Below are 20,361 nucleotides of genomic sequence, written 5' to 3' on the forward strand. Positions count from 1 at the left end.
GTGGGTTTAAGAGATACATGTGGTTTGGGGCTTCAACTTTTGGATGATCTCAACTGATGAAAGAGTGACTTTAATTATGTCAGTATGTTTTATTGATGAAGTTTCCAAATACTGGATTTTGATGTATAAATTTACATTTGAAGTTATTTGTGCCTGCAAAAACTACAATCTTCAAATCTTTTCAAATAAATTATAATATCATATCATTGAGATAGATTTCCAAACTATAAGATTATTGAGTCATTAACCAACTTTTTCCTGGACCTTAGTAGTTTGTAACTTGGAGCATGTAGTGGAATTTCTGGAAGAGGAGAATCTCATTATGCGAACCTCTGACAGTCTTACCAATGTTTAGATTGAAAACTTCATATTTTTGAACTGTAGGCAACTTAATGCAACTATGCTATATATAAGGGTCCCTTGAATGGATTCACCTGGTCTGCTTTAATATCAACTTGGTTCATAGTTATTTTCCATGTCTGGGTTTAGAATCATCCTTCAAACGAGTTTTGCCCTAGGGGAATTCCTTTCTTCTTTCGTTATAATCTTTGGTCTGCCACTTCTAGCGTCCTATTGGAGTGCAGGCCACTGCCATACAGCTATAAGTTTTGCTTTTTCTTAATTTCATTGTAACATTTGCATAGTACAATGATCCAAGGAATTTCAGATGGCAAACCAGGACATAGGTAAATTGTTGCTCATATATGTGTATAGGTGGGGACTGATCTGCTTAGACTTTATCTGCTACCAAGTCAAAAATCCAAAAAGAATTTACAATGATTTCAGAGTACTGTTTCTCCTTAAATGCAAGACAAGATTTGATAATTTGACTTACTTTTTGTTAATGCATGATAGCTTTGGTAAGATAAATGAAGTCTCTCATTCAATCATTTATCATATCGATAACTATTTTAAAACCTTCAAGCAATTAATTCCTCTTTGATAGCCATTCTACATTTGCATATAAATAACCTATTTCAGTTCGATCAAACCCTTGACATTGATAATCATATTATATCTTTTGTTTATGTTCATCGATTTTAATCTTGCACTCCGATTTATATCAACTAACATAAGTGACAATAAATAAATGATTAATCAAGGCACCGATTAATATCGGGTTGCATATCGGGTGGCATAATAAAGGTTAACGATGGTTATCGGTTGATTAAAGGTTAAGCATACACCGATATTTATCGGTTGTTAAAATATAAACATGCACCGGTTGACATTGGTTATTAATATGCACCGTTTGTTAGTTATATAATTAGCAAAGGAGCACGATCAAGTAATGTCTTGATCGGTCATGACCGATCAAGGCATTGTTTGGTCGTACCCCGCTTGCTATATATATCGAATGGCATTTGTTAGAAAGGACATAGAAATTAATAAATGCTCCTCTCACCTACCATACAAAAGAAGATAATCAGATTTATCATATACATAGATAATACATAGATCAAGAAAATATAACTAGAATATATCTTGCACATTGAACAGAGAATTGAACATCATTTACATGGTATTAGAGCCAAGTTAAATCGAACCTAAGGCTGTTCAATTTTGTGGAAAATTCAAACAAGCATATATTCAACATCAAAATTCTTCTAATGGGTAGCGCCATCAGATTTGTTGAAGCAATTAGACAACTCCTCGTCTAGGTCGGAACTTCTCTGAGCGTGGTGATTTGGATATCCCGATTGCCTATTTTAAATGCAATTTGGATATTAAGGGAGATCGACTCTACTCTCAGGGAATCAATTGTAGTTTGCACATTTAGAGCCAAGTTCTTTGTGGAATCACCAGGGAAGGAAGTTCATTTTTACGGCACTGGAAATAGCAGAATAGATGGGGAAATGCGTGCGATCTTATGAGGAAAAATAAGATAAGTGCCAACTATTTTATCCGATAAAGGGAAAAGAAATATTATGCAGCGAAGAGAAGCAATGGGTCAACTAATGTATAAACAGTGACTTAAGAGACCGAGTCTCGATGTATGAACAGCCAATGATCATCTAAGCATATCAATCATAGATGAATACCAAACGAAGATACAAGTGTTTATGCCTTGCTTGGAAACGGTCAAGATATTTGATCAATGCATATGAAGGATCGATAAAAGCAAAGAAACTAATGGAATTATAACGATCAGTCTAGTATGGTGTAATCTGTACGTATAAATCATACTTAGACAGAACGAATAAGGAAATTTGTAATCGATATATTCATTATCAGCTAGTCCGGTTGAGGGAAGCGATCAAACTAATATCAACTATTGGCCACAAGATGATTACAGTCAGCATCGATGAGGAGTATGTTTTTTGATCGAATATTGTTGGTTTTACATATATCCATATTTGGATCAGCTCCAGTAGTGCATCTACTTTTGGCACGTTCAGGGTTGCCGAGATTAGATAAAACAATCAGGATTCAACACCATTATTTGCATATTTTAAAGAATGATCAGACACAGAATTGAATTGTTATCATATGTGACCTGCGGAAGACTAAAGAAGGACTTCTCATAAAAAGAAGATAGCAATTGCGAATATAATAAGGGCCCATGCACATATATTGAGTTCAGCGATTAATAGAAGTGTTGTAATTAATAACAGTAATAATTAATACAAAGCAATTATATAATGAAAGGCAGTAAACCAATCATTAAGAACAATCATACATTAATAAAGGGGATCAGAACCGCAGGTCCAATGAATAGGAATGTACAAAGATTTTTCGCAGATTCATGAAGGATTGTATGAACGGATTAGGTGAAGAGACGGTGAAGAATTCTATGACAAACTTATGAGGAGACTGTAAGAAATTCTATAGCAGATTGTAAAGAGATAGTAATCAGTTTTATGGGAGATTTATGATCAGCATAAATCCATTGTCAAAACAAGAAATCTATCAAGATAAGTTCCATCTATTGAATTGGGCATTAAGGTTTATCTTTAATGTTGTTTGGCGCTAGTGCCACAACATTGGAAACAATACTCATATATTTGCTAGTCAGAGAGTGACATGAGAAGCCACAGTCTTACTGTAGACAAAACCAATTCGATGCTCTCTTTCATAGCATGTACAGATTTACAGAGAAGGATCTTCATTTGAATGCATGGCTGGGAAGATTATTGAGGAAGATCGATGCCACATTGATACTGCTGAGTGTCCTATGAATATGGGCTCAACATCTCACAGATCCTGGTTATGTCAGATGAACACAACAACTAAAAGTATGTGTATCAAAGAGCAACCATCAAATGAGATCTAAATCTTCAAGTGCAAAGAATCAGGAATGAACAATTGTTGGATTGCGAGGAAGACTAATAAACAAAGAGATAAGTAATCTAGGTTTGATTAATGGTCATGAATTTCATATGTAGTTATTAATTCATGCAATTACATTATGCGTGTTATTTGTGAATCAACATTGTCAGTAGGTGTCCGCACACGACAAGCTGCATTTGAATATCTTGTTTCAATTTCTTGAACGTACTATGAGAAACTTGCCCCTTACATGCAGGACATCTTTAGAATCACAACAAAAGCAATTAAAAGTGATGAAGAGCTTGTTGCTCTTTAGGCTATAGAGTTTTGAAGTACTATTTGTGATGAAGAATTTAGGAAGAATATGGAGGGACTTTAGTGGAGATTCTGAGATTTCACATTTCCATTCTATAAACAAGTATTTGCCTGCAGAAGTGCAACAATCCATGAGGAAGCAATTTTGGCCATAGGGGCTCTTGTTTATGCTACTGGTGGTGAATTTGCTAAGTACATGCCAGAGTTCTATAAGTCATGTTTTGCAGGTGATCTTTCGAGATAAAGAAAGGACAGACCAAGAAGCATAAGAGATTTCATTCAAGGGAGAAAGAACTCGATGTTTGCAGTCATAGGACTGAGTTAACAACGGTTAGTATTTATCGAAGAAGAAGGACCCATACAGTTTGTCCTTGCGATCTGGTTCTTCGAAGAGGAGGTCAGATGGTTGATATCAGATTCAAAGGGAGTCTAACATTTCATCAGAAGCAACCTTAGACAAGGAGGTCAGAAGGTTGATATCAGGTTTAGAGGGAGCCACACCATCATGAAGATATGCTTAATTCATTTTTCTCTGTGAGAGAGAAGTTTGAGGAGCAAGCCCTTGTTAAATACACTCTTCTCTGTGAGGGAGAAGTTTGAGGAGAAGGCCCTTGTTCCACCCTCTGGGAGTAGTCATGGTGAACGTCATGATGAGATGAAAACATCACGTTGAGCAAATCAATGATGGGCACTTGTGTTGATATGCATTCTCATACATGGGAGTAGTCATGATGGATGTCATCATGTTGAGTACCATGATGAACCATGTTCCACCCTCTAGGAGTAGCCATGGTGGATGTCATTTCATGACTATATTATTAACAAGGATTCCTCCCTAGCTAAGAGGGAGTGTTGATGTTGTAGTGGCCACCCTTGTGAAGAGACATATGGTGAAAGGGTGCCTCCCTCATATATATAGAAGATGTAAACTCATTCTCTGATCTGCTCAATTTATGTGAAGAGCAGTTTATATATTAGTTAGAGCAGATCGATCCTGTGAAGACGACCAATCAGATTTGTTCTTGTGAAATTTGCTTCAAGGAGTGAAGCAACATATATTGGGCCTGTATCTTGCATTATTGCTAGACATATTTGATATATAAAGAAGACATTTTATGCTGGGTATTTCTCCCTCGAGTAGGAGGGTTTTCCCTTGGAGATCTAAATTGCAGATATTCTGACCAAACCTCTTTCCAGAGTGAAGGTTGATCACTTCAGAAAAGGTTTAGGTATGATAGAAAGGTAATTTGCTTTGTAATCTGTATTTGCATATCAATAAGATGTTTAATGTGTAAACTTCTTCGTCATGAAATGACATTTTGGATTTTATCCCCTGGGTTCATATCTAAGAGGTGACGATCTCTCAAGATAATGAACACTTGTATGTAGACATTATAAGGTGACGACCTTATAATGTCCAAACCAGTTATCATGTTGGATCTCTGGTGTGTCATGTATGTACCATGATTGTGTTGTGGTAAAACATTTGCATAAGGTGTTTTGTGCACATACCACAACTTGGATAAGATGAGAATTTAAATCTCTCATATGATTATCCTTAAGTATTGCGCGTTTAGGCAATACTGATATCACATGCTTAGGTGATATCCTGTCATCACAAGATTGATGTGATGGACATTTGTATCACATGTTTAGGTGATACTTCATATCTTGTGATTAGGTGATATGATTTTCTAAGATGAGAATTTAAATCTTTCTCATATATCCTTAAGTATTGCGTGTTTAGGAAATACTGATATCATATGCTTAGGTGATATCCTGTCATCACAAGATTGACGTGATGGACATTTGTATCATGTGTTTAGGTGATATGATTTTCTAAGATGAGAATTTAAATCTTTCTCATATATCCTTAAGTATTGCGTGTTTAGGCAATACTGATATCACATGCTTAGGTGATATCTTGTCATCATAAGATTGACGTGATGGACATTTGTATCACGTGTTTAGGTGATACTTCATATCATGTGATTAGGTGATATGATTTTCTAAGATGAGAATTTAAATCTTTCTCATATATCCTTAAGTATTGCGTGTTTAGGCAATACTGATATCACATGCTTAGGTGATATCTTGTCATCACAAGATTGACGTGATGGACATTTGTATCACGTGTTTAGGTGATACTTCATATCATATGATTAGGTGGTATGATTTTCTAGAATGTCTAAAATGCTAACTATCATTTGAATTGTGATGCTTGAATATATTGTTTACATTCATCTTACCTAGCTAAGAGGGAGTGTTAATGCATGATAGCTTCGGTAAGATAAATGATTGAATGAGAGATAAATGAAGTCTCTCATTCAATCATTTATCATATGGATAACTATGATAAAACCTTCAAGCAATTAATTCCTCTTTGATAGCCATTCTACATTTGCATATAAATAACCTATTCAGTTTGATCAAACCCTTAACATTGATAATCATATTATATCTTTTGTTTATGTTCATCGATTTTAATCTTGCACTCCGATTTATATCGACTAACATAAGTGACAATAAATAAATGACTAATCAAGGCACCGATTAATATCGGGTTGCATATCGGGTGGCATAATAAAGGTTACCGATAGTTATCGGTTGTTAAGCCTACATCGATAGTATCGGTTGTTAAGGCTAACATGCCGATAACTATCGGCTGTTAGTATCGTGCAAACACCAATAGTTATCGGTTGATTAAAGGTTAAGCATACACCGATATTTATCGGTTGTTAAAATATAAACATGCACTGGTTGACATTGGTTATTAATATGCATCGTTTGTTAGTTATATAATTAGCAAAGAAGCACGATCAAGTAATGTCTTGATCGATCATGACCGATCAAGGCATTGCTTGGTCATACCCCGCTTGCTATATATATATCGAATGACATTTGTGAGAAAGGACATAGAAATTAATAAATGCTCCTCTCACCTGCCATACAAAAGAAGATAATCAGATTTATCATATAAATAGATAATACATAGATCAAGAAAATATAACTAGAATATATCTTGCACATTGAACAGAGAATTGAACATCATTTACACTTTTGAGTTTGCAACACTTCGAACAAGGTTGGGTTAAATTTAGAAAACCGTACTAGAAATAATCCTTTAAGCAAATGAATGAACGAGTTATTTTCTCTTTTGTAAGTGTTGAATGACAGTTTTTAAAGTCCCAAGTATGCTGGTAGAGTATCTGCTTGATGCACATGTTATTGCTGTATTAGAGTAGTAGTGATAATCTGCATTAAATCTTATCATTATGTCCTAAGAAATGGTAGGGGTCTCCAACTTACCCACATGGATCAGTGAACACGAAAATAACGTAGCTAAAAGTTTTGCTTTTTCTTAATTTCATTGTAACATTTGCATAGTCCAATGACAGATTCCATACAAATACCTTGCGATCCAAGGAATTTCATAGGGCAAACCAGGACATAGGTCAATTGTTGCACATATATGTGTATAGGTGGAGACTGATCTGCTTAGACTTTATCTGCTACCAAGTCAATAATCCTAAATGTATTTACAATGATTTCAGAGTACTGTTTCTCCGTAAATGCAAGACAAGATTTGATAATTTGACTTACATTTGAGTTTGCAACACTTCGAACAAGGTTGGGTTAAATTTAGAAAACTGTACTAAAAATAATCCTTTAAGCAAATGAATGAACGAGTTATTTTCTCTTTTGTAAGTGTTGAATGACAGTTTTTAAAGTCCCAAGTATGTTGGTAGAGTATCTGCTTGATGCACATGTTATTGCTGTATTAGAGTAGTAGTGATAATCTGTATTAAATCTTATCATTATGTCCTAAGAAATGGTAGGGGTCTCCAACTTACCCACATGGATCAGTGAACACGAAAATAACGTAGCTATAAGTTTTGCTTTTTCTTAAATTTCATTGTAACATTTGCATAGTCCAATGACAGATTCCATACAAATACCCTGTGATCCAAGGAATTTCATATGGCAAACCAGGACATAGGTCAATTGTTGCACATAGATGTGTATAGGTGGAGACTGATCTGCTTAGACTTTATCTGCTACCAAGTCAATAATCCTAAATGTATTTACAATGATTTCAGAGTACTGTTTCTCCTTAAATGTGTTTAAATATAGTCTCAGTCGTAACACATAGAAAACTAATTCTGTTCTCTAATTGTCTCAGCACACAGAATAATAATTTTGTTATTTGCGATTTAATTAAGATTGGATTTTAGTTAAGAATTAAACTAACAAATTTGTTATGCAACGTCTTTAGCTGATTAAGGTAATAGCCGGTGTAGAAGGATCATGGCTCCACACAGGGGTCACGACCCTATGTGGAACCACGTGGTTCCACATAGGATCGTGACCCCCTGTGGAGGCATGATCCCATGGAAAATAAACGATATATATACGCCACCCTCCCTGATGGTTCCATGGTGGAAGATACACAGTGATCAGTGGTAGATATATTCAGTTACTTTTCGTATCTACAGAGGCAAATCGATAAAAGACACAAATCAGTTTTACATTCCTTCAATCATATGCTAACATTCTAAACTTGACGTCACAGCAAATCAGATTGCTTAGTAAATCTATAATAGTCTATTTATATTTACATGGTATCAGAGCCTAACTACTTAAGATCTGAATAGATTGAAAGCGAAGTTTACAAAATTGAAGAGTTCTAAAATGGCGAACACAATCAGATTCGAGGACAGACTCGAAGGAGCAGCAAATTTTGTGGCTTGGAAAGTCAGAATTATGATAGTGTTAAAAGAGAACAAAGTAATCAAATTCATAAAAGAAGACAAGCCCGAACCTGAAGACGAACCTGAGAAAACTGTATGGAATGAGGGAAATGATAAAGCTGTAAAAATCATGATAGATGCAGTAAGGGATCACATAATACCACTTATATTAAAATATGACAACGCATATGAAATGTTCAAAACCCTTGAAAGGACGTATGAAATAAACAATCCGAGCAAAACCCTAGCTCTAAAAAGACAGTTGAACCACATAAGTATAAATAAAGGTGAAACAATAAACTCATACTTCATGAGGATAGGTTCACTCAGAGATCAACTGCAAAAACTTGATTATCATGTCGAGAAGCAAGAACTATCAATGATTACCCTAGACGGATTACCTGAATCCTGGGAATCATTCAAACAAGGCATAAATGCAAGGGATAAATTCATAGAATTTGATCGACTAAGGGATGACTGTCTCCTTGAAGAATCAAGGCAAATGAAAGGGGGAAATCACAAAACTAAAGATGAGGACCTCCACATTCTGAATACTGACTCCCGTAAGAAAGGCAAGAAGAGAAACTTCAAGAAGAGAAAATCCCATCATGGGAAAAGCTTTCATAAGAAAGACATGTCAAAAATCCAATGTCATAGATGTGATTAGTACGGACATATGTCATTTAATCGTCTTGACAAAGTAAAACAACAGGCATCATTTGCCAAAGTAGAGAGGAACACAAAACTTGAATCTAAGAAGTTTGTATTATATTCAGCACTATCAAGTCAAGCTTCAAACAAGTCTAACACTTGGGTGATAGACAGTGGATCGTCAAGACATGTCCCCGGATTCAGAGAATTTCTAGACTCAATGGAAAAGGGATCAAATGAAGAAGTAACAATAGGGGATGACTGCACATCCTGTAAAAGGTGTCGGGACATGTACAATCAAACTGAAGTCTGGAATCTCAATCCAACTCAGCGGGGTACTATTTGTACCAGGCATAAAAAGGAGCTTAGTCTCTATCTCTGCACTTGAGGATGACGGATATAGAGTCTCATTAATAGAAGGAAAGGTAATGACATGGCCAAAAACAGCCACCTTCAAAAGAGCACAAGTGATTGGTTACAGACAAGGGCACCTATATGAATTGTGTAATGAGCCAAATCAAACCTTACTTCATGAAGTCATAGATCAAGCAAAACTTTGGCATAGAAGACTAGGGCACTTACATTTCATGCTCTACCCTCTATGGAGAAATTAGTCACTGGACTACCTAAACTAAAGCCAATTCATTCAGATGTTTGTAAAGGATGTGCACTAGGGAAAAACACTAAAAGCGCTTTTCCCTGCAGTTCTAGAAAAACTAAAGGAGTACTAGAACTAGTTCACTTTGACTTATGTGGGCCTATGTCTAAACCATCACTAGGAAACGCATTATACTATGTAATCTTTGTAGACGATTTTTCTAGGAAAACTTGGATTTATTTCCTTAAAAGTAAAGAATCTGAAGATATTCTTAGGAAATTTAATGAGTTCAAATCTATTACAGAAAATCACTCTGTAGGAAAATCAAAACTCTTAGGACTGACAATGGTAGGGAATACACATCAGAAGTATTTAAAGAGTTTTGTAAAGATGCTGGGATTAAGAGGGAGTTCACTGTACCCTACAATCCTCAACAAAATGGGGTTGCTGAAAGAAAAAATACAACAATAGTAGAAGCTGCAAGAGCTATGTTGTTAGATCAAAACCTAGAAACTGCACTTTGGGGAGAAGCCACTAATACCGCTGTATACATTCAAAACAGATGTCCTCACTCATATTGGTGACAAAACTCCTGAAGAAGTCTTTACTGGAATTAACCCTGATATTAGCCATCTCAAAATATTTGGATGTCCTATTTATATTCATATACCTAAGGAGAAAAGAACTAAATTAGAACCTACTGGACAGAAAGGGATTTTTGTAGGATATAGTGAAACATCTAAAGCCTACCGAATATTCATCCTTGGTCAAAGACAAATAGAATTAAGCAGAGATGTCATATTTGAGGAAGATATAGCTATTAACAAAACAAGGAGTTCCATCACACCTGAAATCCCATCTAATTCCATTAATTTGGAAGAAGATTCTCTTTCTGAAACTTAGAGGGAGCATCCTGAGGATAACACCTTGGAACTTGAGAACACTACAACAAAGAATCCCAAGAAGAGACCACCATGGGCCACTAAAACAGTACAGGAAGCAGAATCCTTTGCAGCACCTAGAGGAACAGTTAGAGAAAGCAAAAGACCTTAAAAGTTTTCTAGCTATGTTACTCTAATGACGGACCTCATAAATGCTGAACCTTCAAGTGCCGGAGAGGCTCTGAAACAGCAAGTATGGAAGGATGCCATGATAGAGGAATATCAATCTATCTTAAAGAATGATGTGTGGAAAATTGTGCCTAGACCTAAAGGAAAATCAGTTGTATCTTCTAAATGGCTCTTTAAAATTAAGCATGCTTTTATAGAAAAACATAAGGCAAGATTTGTTGCTCGAGGCTTCTCTCAGAAGGAAGGAATTGACTATGAAGAAACATTTGCACCTGTTGCACGATACACTTCTGTCAGAACAATCCTGGCTATAGCAGCATCTAAAGGATGGAAAGTTCATCAAATGGATGTAAAAACTGCATTTTTGAATGGAACAATTGAAGAAGTATATCTAGAGCAACCTGAGGGATTTGAGGTAAATAATGCTAAAACACATTTATGCAAGTTAGAGAAAGCACTGTATGGATTAAAACAAGCTCCCAGAGCATGGTACGAAGAATTGACAGTTACTTATTAGAGATAGGTTTCTCTAAAAACATTGCTGATCCAAATCTGTATTTCAAAATAATCAAAGGTGAAATGTTGATACTCATATTATATGTAGATGACTTATTAATTACAAGTGAAGATCATCTCATTGCAAAATGCAAACAGGAACTAGCTTCAGAGTTTGAGATGAAGGATTTAGGTCTACTCCATTATTTCCTTGGATTAGAAGTATGGCAAAAACCAGATGGTATTTATCTAAATCAAGGTAAATACACCATTGACATTCTGAAGAGATTTGGAATGATGAATTGTAAGCCAATGTCATCTCCTATGGAAACAAACCTACATAAACTAAAAGAAGCTATAGCAGATTCCAAATTTGCAGACCCAACATTATACAGACAGATTATTGGATCATTAATGTACCTAGTCAATACCAGACTTGATATATGTTATGCAGTAAATGCACTCAGCCAACACATGGTTGAACCCAAAGAAATACACTTGGTTGCAGTAAAGCATATATTGAGATATCTACAAGGTACCTTGGACTATGGACTGCATTATGAACACACTGCATTGAACCTACATGGATACTCTGATTCAGACTGGGTTGGAAGCGTGATAGACAAGAAGAGCACTTCAGGATGTTGTTTCAACTTAGGGTCAGCTATGGTATCTTGGATCTGCAGAAAACAATCTTCCGTAGCTTAGAGCTCCATAGAGGCTGAATATATAGCTGCATCCATGGCAGCTAAGGAAGCAGTATGGTTGAGGAAATTGATAGTAGGACTGTTTGGTGAAAGTCTGAAGCCTACTATCATTCATTGTGACAATCAGAGCTGCATTAAACTTTCAGTGAATCCAGTTTTTCATGATAGATCCAAGCACATTGAGATCCCATATCACTATGTAAGAGACATGACAGAGAGAAAGGTAATAAGACTGGAATATGTCAATACAGGAGACAAGACAGCTGACATTCTCACCAAACCCCTAGCAAGAGTGAAAATTGATCACTTCAAGAGGTATCTTGGTATGGTTAAAATGTAATTGATGTCTAAAATTTATGTAAACTTCTTAGTCATATATTTGAGTATAGGAAGTATGTAACCTTTCCCTGTGTTCACTCCTAAAGGATGACGATTCTTTAGTTAATGAACACTTGTATTTTAACATTGTAAGGTGACGATCTTATAAATGTTTGGAAGATCATATAAACTGAAAATCAGACAACTTGAATATCAGTAATATGATAAGTTATAGTAGACATTATATAAGCGGATTAATGTCAGTGCACATACTATAACAGGGATATCAAAGTGAGTATATCCTTAGTATCACAGGCTGATACTTAAACTTGGATATCAAATTGAGTATATCCTTAGTTTCACCTAGGTGATGTGATTCTCATGAGCTCAGTTAAGTTTTAGGTCTATACTCCTAAGACTAAGAGGGAGTGTTAAAATATAGTCTCAGTCGTAACACACAGAAAACTAATTCTGTTCTCTAATTGTCTCAGCACACAGAATAATAATTTTGTTATTTGCGATTTAATTAAGATTGGAATTTAGTTAAGAATTAAACAAACAAATTTGTTATGCAACGTCTTTAGCTGATTAAGGTAATAGCCGGTGTTTCCATGGGATCGTGGCTCCACACAGGGGTCACGACCCTATGTGGAACCACATGGTTCCACATAGGATCGCGACCCCCTGTGGAGGCATGATCCCATGGAAAATAAACGATATATATACGCCACCCTCCTTGATGAACATGGTGGAAGATACACAGCGATCAGTGGTAGATATATTCAGTTACTTTTCGTATCTACAGAGGCAAATCGATAAAAGACACAAATTGGTTTTACATTCCTTCAATCATATGCTAACATTCTAAACTTGACGTCACAGCATATCAGATTGCTCAGTAAATCTATAATAGTCTATTTATATTTACAAAATGCAAGACAAGATTTGATAATTTGACTTACATTTGAGTTTGCAACACTTCGAACAAGGTTGGGTTAAATTTAGAAAACTGTACTAGAAATAATCCTTTAAGCAAATGAATGAACAAGTTATTTTCTCTTTTGAAGTGTTGAATGACAGTTTTTAAAGTCCCAAGTTTGTTGGTAGAGTATCTGCTTGATGCACATGTTACTGCTGTATTAGAGTAGTAGTGATAATCTGCATTAACTTTTTTGTCCTAAGAAATGGTAGGGGTCTCCAACTTACCCACATGGATCAGTGAACACGAAAACAATGTTATCGAGGTGAGGAACCCTGGCAAGATGTTTCAAAAGATGTCTTTCCCCAAAAAAATTCAAATTTCTGATTTATATTGATTGACATCACCTTTCTGGTTTAATTTCTGACCTTATCAATTTACTTTATTATTCTACTTTTAGTAATTTAATTTCTTTTTCATAAACTGGCTTGCTTGTACCATCTGTTTAAAGTATCCTTTTCAAGTTTATCCCAGAGTTCAATTGGTAATTTCATATGCACGATTTGTGTAATAAATTAATGATCTTTTCACATCACATTTGAATAATGCTATCAATTTGAGTTTGGTATTAACTTTTTTTTTCTATTCTCTGTGTTGAAGGCAATAAGCCAAAGACTATCTGAACGTAGAAGTGGATAGAGGTGGTGTGCTAGAAATATTATTGAGAAAGCTAATCAGAGTATTCTTCTAACTTGGTTTATTCTGTCCATGTTTTTAGGGTTCCCTTGTCTGGATCTTGTGAAGTGAGTTTTGAAGATCTAGATAAACTTCCTGAACAAAATATAGGTAGAGTTTCTGTTGAATTTCTGCCTTTATTGTTAGATATATGTTCATAGGTATATGCTGCAGAAAGTTTTAATGCACTTATTCAATGAGTATAGATTTATAAAATTGTATCACCAGTTTGTCCAACTTTTATATTCTTTTTTTTCTGCTTTTGCAAATTACACAGGCAAGAAAAGGAAAAAGGTTTCTCAAAGTCATGCAGATATTGGGGACTCTTCTGGTCTGGATGCATCAACCAATGCAGCCACTCTTGGGGAGAAAATGACAACATCTTCCTCGATCAATCCCACAACAAAACACCCTCGACACAGACTGGGATGCACATGCATTGTTTGTATTCAGCCTCCCAGTGGAACGGGGCCCAAACACAAATCTTCTTGCACCTGCAGTGTTTGTATTACTGTCAAACGTAGATTCAAGACGCTTATGACACGGCGTAGAAAAGAAACAGACAATGCAATCAAAAAGTACAATTCTTTAAATGAGCAGAAAGATGCCCTCAGTTTTGAGAGAAAGGAATCTGACGTGCAGTCTGATTTTGTGAATGAATTCATATGGGATACTCCAGTTTCAGTATGCAAGAAGGGGATTACAAATATTCATGATTATCCAGGAAATGAAGTTGAATTGCCTTCAGATCTGAACTTACATGCTTCCTGCAAGGACAGTGAAAGTGTGAAAGAAGATTATTTACTCAGTAAAGGGCGAATTGATTTGAATAGTCAACCAGGCAGTGAGGAGGAAGAATCACTTGAAATTGGTCTGGTAAAAACAGTGGGGCTTATCGATAATGTCTCTTTGCCTCTTGAAATGTGCATCAAGCAACATGAACTTCCAAGTTTAATATACCCTCCACAGATAAGTAATACATTGGGATTTCAACAAAGTTCAAGTGAAGGAAGACTTGAGGAAACTTCCAGGGTTCACAATGAAGATCATATCACGAAAGAAGAGTTCATTTCAAACAGAACTAAAACTGATTCCATATAAATCTCCATCTAGATAAATTTACAAGATTCACCTCCATTTGTAGAATGCATGTCATGTGTGTGCAACTAAACAGGGAGGCTCCACTTTTGGGTTTCACAAAATCTGGTAACAACAATATCGTACAGAATAAGAGTTTGTAAGATAATACTTTGTTACTGTGGGTTCACAATCAGGTCCCTGAGACCGCTATTTTTCTTTAGGATGGCTACTGTATAGGATGGTAACTTTTGATGTTCATGCAAGGGATGATTGACAATCATCTGACCTGGACATTCTGTTATCTTCAGCCACATCCATGAAAAATGAGCTGCTGGATTACATCCTTTTTTAACTGCAACATGCCTTTAGTTTTGCTGCTTTTAATTTCCTTTGGCATAGTTGAAACTCTCGCTGGAACTTGTTTCTAGTATACTGAAGCACCGGGTTATCCTAAAGCTCCAGATAATATGCATTTTACATTTTAGGATGTACAGTTTTGAACTACATTTCTAAAGATGTCATCCAAAAGGAATTTATTGGGTTCTTTCCCAGAACTTATTTTCTTGCTTTGCTTTTTCTTTTTGGCGGGCTTGATTGACTACTTGTGAGCCATGTTTTGGAAGATAAAAACTTGAATTTACGGCAGTTCAAGGCCCTATTATTTTCTAGCCGTGCTTCATTTATGCAGCTCATGTCCTATCAATGTTGTCTGATTCCAAATGAAAAATAATGCTTTTGCAGTGTTAAAGGATTAGTTGATATTTCATTTCAATTTCAAACTCCTTTTAATGTTGGATCTTGACTAGGAGGCTAGCAATTTTGTTAATCCTTGCTTCTTCAAATAACTTGTGCATGCTGTGAATTTTCAAGCTGTTGTCATACTAGATGTGAATATCTTCATAAGCTGTGTATTCCATGATAACGTGTCATTCTGTTTCCCCTGCTCCATTACTACAAAATATGCAAATTCTTTTCTCCCAGACTTCCTTAGGTACAGCCCATCTACCAATTTCACAGCAAAGGTGATGTGATGTAAAAAAAAAAAGTTGTGTGTTGCAATCCTCACTTGTTCAGTTAATAGCCTTGCTTTTCCTTTAATAACTGTCCCTTAATATTTTTTTTCAAATTGGGTTAAAATTTCTCTCCTGTTGGAGATATGAAAATAGTCACTTGCTAAACTTTTCTCTGTCAAAATTTCCTTGTGAGTTAACCGTCTACTCCCCTACTCCCTGCATAACTTGTAATTTCATTTTTTTTCTTGGGATCCGTGTAAATGCTATGTACTTAATGGAGCGAGAAAGAAATATTTGTTAAGAAATTAGAATATCATTTTGTTCAAACGCATATTACAGGACGTAGGCTTCGAAGGCTGGCATTAAATAGTTGGTGGCTGAGTGACTTTTTCACATAACATGATGAAAGCAGTTCCTAAAATAATCGCGTTTCATTTATGGGGCATTGATACGGTATGGTGAAAATGAATTGAATTCAATTGCCCAGAAAATGGAAAGAACTTGGGGAACTATGAAGCTAAAAAGTGATCCAATATTTGTAAAAATGTTGAATAATTGATTTCATGAATGAGTTAAAAGGAGTTTTATAATGAATAATTTATAAGTCAAACTGATTGAATTTGTTTTAAATGAACTGATAAGTTGAGTGGATTTAATTTTGGAAAAAAAATTATGGTGTGTTTGTTGAAGTTTAGTATTGAGATGGGTGATCTTTTCAGACGTCTGATGTTTTGTGTATCGACATTATTGGATACAATGAATCTTAAATTCATGTGGGTTAATAAATTTGTTCCAAAAACTACCAATTATCATTATGCCCCTCAAAGGCCTTTGCTCTGGTTTTAAAAATCTCCTAATTTTTTTTTATTTTGGACCATGTCAAATTGAAAAACATTTTTTTACTCTTCTACTTTTTTCTATTAAATATCATGTAACTGAATTATATTTATATTTTCAATTTGCCAAGTCAATCTATGTCCTAAGAAATGCTCCTAAAGTTGTAGTAACATTTGCAAACTTGATTGAAATACAAATGTAAGACCCTAGATAGAGCTAATGTTGTTGAGCTGAGTGATACAAGCTCTTCTTTACTATAGTTCATGGCTCCATATCCACTTTTGTAGGCATTTGATTAATGTCTATTTCTGTATGTGATTATAATTAGCTTGTAATTGATAGGTTTATTATATCTTTAGAGTTGATTTATCAAAAGGGTGTATAACAAAAAGCTTTAAATCCCTAAAAAATCTTTATATTTCATAGTTTTTCAATTGATTAAGAACCAAATTTGAAATCTTAATAAAAAAATAATTCATTGAATTTGAGCCAACTCCAAATGTTGTAACTATGATTTAAACTTGATCATAAGAAAACTCTAAAAAAATTCCACAACAAAAAATATTCCAAAAAAATTTAATAATAAGAAATTTTTATAACAATCTACCTTCTTTAGACTCTTCGAACCATTACATCATGTAAGTATTTTCAAAAGAAGTTGCAAACACAGCGCCTTCACCTTCCATTACGCTTGACAAATAATCAAAGGAAGGTTTTACCACAACCTCATGCTTTCAAACATTAAATAAATTATTTAATACTCTTATTTGAAACTTTATTCATGTCTTTTGTTTTGGCCTTTTCCATTCTTCTATTTTTAGGATTCATTGCATATTTTTCTTCATTTATTAATTTAATTATTTTTATTATTTTGATTTATTTTGTGGACATATTTTTTTTTATTTTTTGAATTTCTTTTTTAATATGATAAAATATGAATAAGAAATTAATAGAAAATTTTATAATTTTTAGTTTTCATTTGTATAATTTTTTTTTTATTCATTATTTATAAGAAGAAAATTTTATTTTATTTATTGTTCATGCAAATGAACTTAATTTAAGTCTAAAAGCTTAAAATTATAGTTAAATTAATTAAAGATGATATAAAATAATAGAAATAAATGAAAACATGACTAAACACTAAATTTAAGAAAAATGTCACTATATAGATATCAAAAATCCATGATAAGAAAACTTTTTCCTGCCTCTACCACAAACTCAGACACCAAAGCAACAAAACACAACAGAGACTCTCTGCTTCTAAATTGACATCAGATTGCAACAATGAAACATGACTAAATTCACATTAAACTGCAAACATAAAATAACAACTTTCACAACATCTTGAGTTCATTGGCTCTTGTCCTCCCTCAACCATACTGATTCTTTAACTCCATCTACTCTTCAAAGCCCACTCTCTTCTCTGCTATTTTCATCACTCTTCTTTTCTTTCATCGCATTACTCTTATGCAGTGCAACCCACACAATACCGCTCCTCTGTTCAACTATTGCGCAGGCCTCTACTCTCTTCTTTTGGACCGATGCCAATAACTTATCTCTTCACCGCAAATCCCTACCTATTCACCATCGATTCCTTTCCATATTTTGCAATCAATTCATATTTACCATAATGTGTCTTTTCAATTTTCATTGGTTAATCTATGATTGGATCGGTGAAATGTCTTTTTGTATTCTATCGATCCTATCGACGTCCCTTCATTTCTCCTATGGACCGATTATCTGGTTCTCACCCACGTTTTAAACTACACTATGATTCCATCGCTTCTTCTGCGCAACAAATCCACCTCAGGCCACTTTGATTCTCCATAGAGTGATTGACGGTGAGCATGTTACTACTCAACACACATCTTGGAAATGACTATATGTCCAACATGGTAGTCATGCCGCCTTTGTAGGAATCTGCAACAATGCACTGAGTATTATCCATGGCTTCTAAATGGACCATTCGATGGATTTGTTTACCATGGAGGCTGAATAGGTTATAACACTTGCCAGATGCATATCCTGCACTCATCGCATTCCAAGAGACCACATCTCATTGAAACATTTTGTCAAATAGATCAGATGCCTTGTTTATACTTCCACTTATTGCTTCAACATGAAATGCAATAATTTGTGTGACAAGATTTGAAACTTTAGCCAGGACAAATTAAAACTGAAGAAGACAATTAGAAGATGTTTTGGAGGGGGGGCGTTGATTGTTTATCCACCTGTGTTCTTCTGCACCAAATGCGTCGGGTAGGAAAATTTTGTGAGTAGAACTCACAAAATAGAGTTAGTAGCTCAATTACCTTTTCAGGTTGTAAACAACCTGTAACGAACTCTATTGTTATGTCACGCACACAACAACACTTATTTTTATTCCTCTTCTAGCATCTTGGTGGAATAACCATCCTACTCATGCAAATCTGCTTATTACCATTCTCCTCTCTCGTGGATTTGCATCTTCTCTTTCATGGAATCCAACCCACCATCATCCGACGACCTCTGCCAAATAACTGCCAGACTCTTCCCCTCTCTTGTGGATTTCAATCCACCACAGACCAACCACCTCCACCAAATTTCAACAACATTTATTTTGTGAATTCTGTCTCCTTATCATTAGATCATATATCTAATCCATCATATATCTAATGGTAGATATTTTGTGTGCTTTATTTTACTTAGAAGGCAACCTTATTTTTTGAGGGCATTGTCTTACAATTCTGTATTGTCATGTATTTTGAGAATCTAATAGCTGTTGAGTTGCCTCTGGATCTCCATTAGTGATACTACTATGAGAAATTGATCTACAAGTATATTGTAATATGTTGTTAGTTTTTTAATAATATATTAGGTAGCTTTTAGAGAGTGGGTTTTTTCTCCAAAAAGGGTTTTCCCCCATGTAAATCATTGTGTTGTGGTATGCATGCTAATTATGTTTATTTATGTTAAATTTTTGTAGCTATTGTAAAGATTTATAAAAGTTTTGCATTACCCTCCTCTCAATATTACTGTAGGAAGTCGTTTGCTAATTTTATTCCTTACATATACTACAATCGAGCAATTTGAAGTCGTGTAAGGTATAATCATTTTATTTGTTTGTTTGATACATTGATTTCATGCTTTAGTGATTATTTTTTATTTACAAATTTGGGTGTTGCATTGTTGCTATTCTTGTTTCCATATTTCACAATTCAAAATTTCACATTTTTGGTAAACCTAGTGGGAACCACATACCTTAAATCTTAATATTTTTAAGGAAACTTACGATGTAAGGTTACAAGTACGAATCTACACTTTTGAGACTATGAGAACTTTTGACAAGAAACATTGCACTTCTACTTCAACTCATGATGTATATGAGTTGACATGTGCTATTGTTTTGGATTAAGACAAAAACGGGTTTTGAAGGGGCCCTGAAACCCCTTACAAAATGATTCTAAGAGGTATAGAATCAAAAAGAGACATCCAAAACAAACGGGCTGCAAGGATAGACATAAAAAATAGCAGCCAAAGATACAACAAAAGCCCAACCGGGCACAAAAAGACAACAGAAAGACCAAACCCAGACACAGAAAGAACCAGCAACAGAAAATGAG

The 20,361-nt window shown here is 34.9% G+C and overlaps 1 protein-coding gene across 4 annotated transcripts in view; it reads left to right on the forward strand.

Moving 5' to 3' along the window:
* LOC131060799 (B3 domain-containing protein Os07g0563300) overlaps positions 1-15,577 on the forward strand; it is a 103,919-nt gene extending 88,342 nt beyond the window's left edge. For all 4 annotated transcript variants that reach the window (XM_057994206.1, XM_057994207.1, XM_057994209.2 and 1 more), the window contains 2 exons: positions 13,873-13,940; positions 14,107-15,577. In XM_057994206.1, coding sequence (XP_057850189.1) covers positions 13,873-13,940; positions 14,107-14,930 — 892 coding nt within the window. In that variant the 3' untranslated portion in view covers positions 14,931-15,577. The remainder of the gene's footprint in view (positions 1-13,872; positions 13,941-14,106) is intronic.
* Positions 15,578-20,361: the final 4,784 nt, after the last annotated feature.

Source organism: Cryptomeria japonica, chromosome 10 (assembly GCF_030272615.1).
Source record: "Cryptomeria japonica chromosome 10, Sugi_1.0, whole genome shotgun sequence".
Taxonomy (NCBI): domain Eukaryota; kingdom Viridiplantae; phylum Streptophyta; class Pinopsida; order Cupressales; family Cupressaceae; genus Cryptomeria; species Cryptomeria japonica.